The 3,830-nt window shown below is 43.6% G+C and overlaps 1 protein-coding gene across 1 annotated transcript; it reads right to left on the bottom strand.

Annotated features, from left to right (window-relative positions):
* Positions 1-14: 14 nt before the first annotated feature.
* SETTUDRAFT_56782 (uncharacterized protein) lies at positions 15-554 on the bottom strand (the record flags this gene model as incomplete). Its single annotated transcript, XM_008030693.1, has 1 exon — positions 15-554. A coding segment is annotated over one exon (540 nt), but the record flags the coding sequence as incomplete, so codon positions are not given.
* Positions 555-3,830: the final 3,276 nt, after the last annotated feature.

Below are 3,830 nucleotides of genomic sequence, written 5' to 3'. Positions count from 1 at the left end.
CTCCTCCTTATGCCCTCGTACGAGGCCTTACTAAAGATCCTCCTTGAACGACTTACGATACTAAGCATGAAGCCCTTCTCATCCATATTGTAGATATGACGCGCCTTGACGTGATATTGATTAATTTTATCGCGTAGGAGGCTAAAGTAGAGGTTGTATTTGCTTCTTGAATCTGCTTTGTGGCGACAGTTATCAAGGCCTTTTGCCCACCTTGAGGTAAGTTGATTAGGATAGCGCTGGACGAAGCGACTAGCCCAGTGTACTCCAACCTCAGTCTTGGCGATCTGTGAGGCAAAATTGCGTATCATTGGCTGAGTAGGTGGTAAGCCTCTATCTGTTAGTCGATTGATATAGGCGATTAGGGCCTGCTCCTGCTGTGGGTGGAGGAGCTGCCGTTTTTGGCCACCTATCGCGCGTGAGGCGTGTAGGCCTTGGTGTCTTTGGGTAAGCGTAGATCGAACAACACTATATTTTTTTGCAATATCTATATACGAAAAAGGCTCATTAGGTTCTAGGGCATTAATAGCTGCAAGCGCAGCCTCAATATTAGCCATGGTGGTGGGGATACGACGCGTTGAGGTTGAGGTGGTTGTAAGGCGCGCGCGCACTTTGTGGTCGCGCGCACTTTGTGGTGGGGCTAGTAACCACGTTAGGTGCATATGTTTATGCTAAAACTACCTCCATTCGCTATGTACCTGCCAATCCATCTTCAGAGGCTCTAAGCCAAGACTCTGGCTCAGAGCTCCTCTTTTTCCAAGTCGCTGTCCGATGCGTTCTTAGATTCGTCCTTAAGTCTCTGCTTGCTGCTGCTTGGCGTGATCTAGGCCTTCCTAACTTAAGTAGAGCTCAGACAATTCCTAATAATATAACCTAGCTCGTAGCAGCTATAGCACTAAGGTTAGTGCTTCTTAGGCCTCTTGCCCTAAGTCTCCCAAACTTAGTTAACCTTCAAAGGTTCCTACTCTATCGCTTCTAGGCTAGCTTCGCGCTGAACAGTCTTTAGGGGAGTAGGCCTGTGGTAGTTAGCTGCGTTTCTCTAGCTTCTTCCATGCAACTAGATCCAGTATAGGTCGTTAGATAGCTTAATCGCTTTGTCTATATACTCTTTTAGGCTCTCGTTTTTTAGGGCATAAAGCATTAGCTTCTAGAGCTCCTTACTAAGCCCTTTGCTAAATATCTCTTAGGCTATAGTCGTGCTAAACTATTATCTACTTTTAACACGGAGTTAGTTGAACTCTAAGACGTAATTACGTATTAGGCGCCTTCCTTGTCTTAAGTGCTAAAGCTTATTTAGCGCCTGCTGCTATTAATGCACGTCTTAGAAGTAGGTATCCATGTGCTCCTATAGCTTAGCAACAGTTATCTCTGTGTTATTAAGAACCTAAGAAAGCAGGACCTAATTCGCCTTGTCTTTCGTGCGGCTAAGCAAGTATTAAATCTTCGCGTCCTTAGTAGGGAACATAGCTTAATCGTACTTTAGTTTCCCTTTGCATTTAAATTTCTAGCTAGAGTAGTTATTTCTTGTCCTATTAAAACGTTCTAGATCTAGGAACGTATTCTTGCGCGCAGCTAGCTCAGCTGCCGTAGCTAGTTGCAATAGAGTGGTGTTGATCGCCAAGGTGGGCTCTAAACGGCCTTTAGTTTAGTTTCGTTTGAGTGCCTCTAAGCGATTAGCCAGCAGGCTAAGTAGCTGCATTATTTGCTCTATCACCTAGGCCACAGCGTTCTAACTAGCTTTTGGTGAGCCCTTTTCCCTAGCAACTGTTGATCGTTTAACGACCGCTTCGATTGTTGGTCCAATCGCTGCCTCCTTCTAACCATCCTCCCTTAGCATCTATGTGATTTCGCGCAGGATATCCTCATCTAGTACCCCTGCCTAGCTCTTAGCAGTGGCGTAGGCCGCCAACTCCTCTACATTTAGGTTTAGAACGTTGTTCGCCATTGTCTAATTCGCTCTTAGACGTCTCGTTTTCTTGCCTGCCAATGTGCAGAGCTTCTAATCACACTTCGGTCGTCTCGCGCAGTCCCAGACTGCGGCCTACTCCTCGTCAGTAAGGACTAGTAGGGCTTCCCACAACCGTACTTCCTTTCTAGTCGGATATAAACAGCGTTCGGCTGTTATTGTGTCGCGTCCCTAGGAAGACTCGCGTCTTACTGTCTCACTCGTAGGATCTTGTCTTCCTGTTAAAGAGATATCGCACGGCCTACACCTCGTCTAATAGAGGATCAATAGGACTACCCTACAGCGCACGTTTCTAGCTACCCTCGTTAAAGCTTAAATGTCCTTTAGATAGTTTATCACGTTAGGCTGTGCCTATAGCTTAGTTTTCCAAGACATAGTAGAACTTTTCTAACAGATCCTAGGCAACTAGCTTACCTACTGTCTCTTACAGCCAAACTTCCTGCGAAGCTCTGCCCTTGGTGTACTGTCTTGCGACGATCCACCCACACGCTATACTAACGGCCTTTCATACCCGTTACAGCACTAATTCTGTGTTATTAGTTTAAGCTAATAACGCGTTCTAAAACTTAGTTAGAAGATAGTCTGCCTAGGGCTTATGTCTAATTAGGATTAAATATAAAATGTAAGGGGCTGCGCTCTATAGAGCAAACGCTTAGGTATATAAGGATTGTATTTAATAGAGAGCTATCTACTCTGCCTTGCGCAGTGTTTATTTACTTATTAGAGAAAGGTTATGCTAAGTGCTTGTGCGCGTTGTCTAAGCGCTGCTCAGGCGACACGCAGATGCTGGGTTATAAGGGTACAACCCAGCGTTTGTTATCTGAGCGTTGCTCAGGCAACAACACCGAGATTCCATCGAGGAGCTATCTGAAGGGCGCTCAGCCCGTTACAGCGAGGACTACCTTATAGGAAAGACAACGTGCGAGATATAGCTAATAGACTACTCTAAGAGCGTGGTAGGAAGGAGGTAGGCAAGAACTAGGTTAATAGGTTTGTTTAGCGCAATCCTAAGCTACGTATGCGCTAGAGCTGTCTATATAATTACTAGTAAGCTCTTTATAAAGACTTAGCGCTTATTAAAGGCTAGTTTAAGCTAGTTTAGAATATAAAGGTAAAGTATAGTATTATAAACAAAGATATCTATAACTTTAATAAAACTAGCTTTATTATAGGCAAGATTTTATTATAGTTAGTTATTATAGGCTTAGATAAACTAAGAAGAATAAAGAAGATTTAGCTAGGTAATTATAAGTAGGTTATACTAATATAAGGCGTTAGCGCAATAGGTATGCGTATTGTAAGAGGCTACGCCTAAAGTGTGTGTGTGATCGAGTATATCTATACGACTACCTAGACTTCAAGAAGCTTGAAGTCTTGTTACTGCCTTTTTGGCTATGGATGGCGTAAGTAGTCGTACGCTCGGCCCGTTGGGCCCGCCCATTACACGTATTCTAGCGTTTCTTATTTTTGCTAGTAAGGTTCTAATCTCTACCTAGTTTATAGAGGATCTACTACGCGACTAGATAATCCAAGTTAGTCCTACTAGCTAGATAAATAATAATTTAGCACTTAACTAGCTTAAATTACTTTAATTCCTATACGCGGCTTATAGAGACGTATAGGTGTAATGGGCGGGCCCAACGGGCCGAGCGTACGACTACTTACGCCATCCATAGCCAAAAAGGCAGTAACAAGACTTCAAGCTTCTTGAAGTCCAGGTAGTCGTATAGATATACTCGATCACACACACACTTTAGGCGTAGCCTCTTACAATAGGCTACTTATTATTAATAGCTATAAGAGCTACTGCACACACACCAACTTTTAAGCAGAAATCTTTCATCAAAACTCGTCAATTTTCTATCAG

This window comes from Exserohilum turcica, assembly GCF_000359705.1.
Source record: "Exserohilum turcica Et28A unplaced genomic scaffold SETTUscaffold_5, whole genome shotgun sequence".
In the NCBI taxonomy this organism is placed as follows: domain Eukaryota; kingdom Fungi; phylum Ascomycota; class Dothideomycetes; order Pleosporales; family Pleosporaceae; genus Exserohilum; species Exserohilum turcicum.
This window is presented reverse-complemented; position numbering and strand designations above follow the sequence as displayed.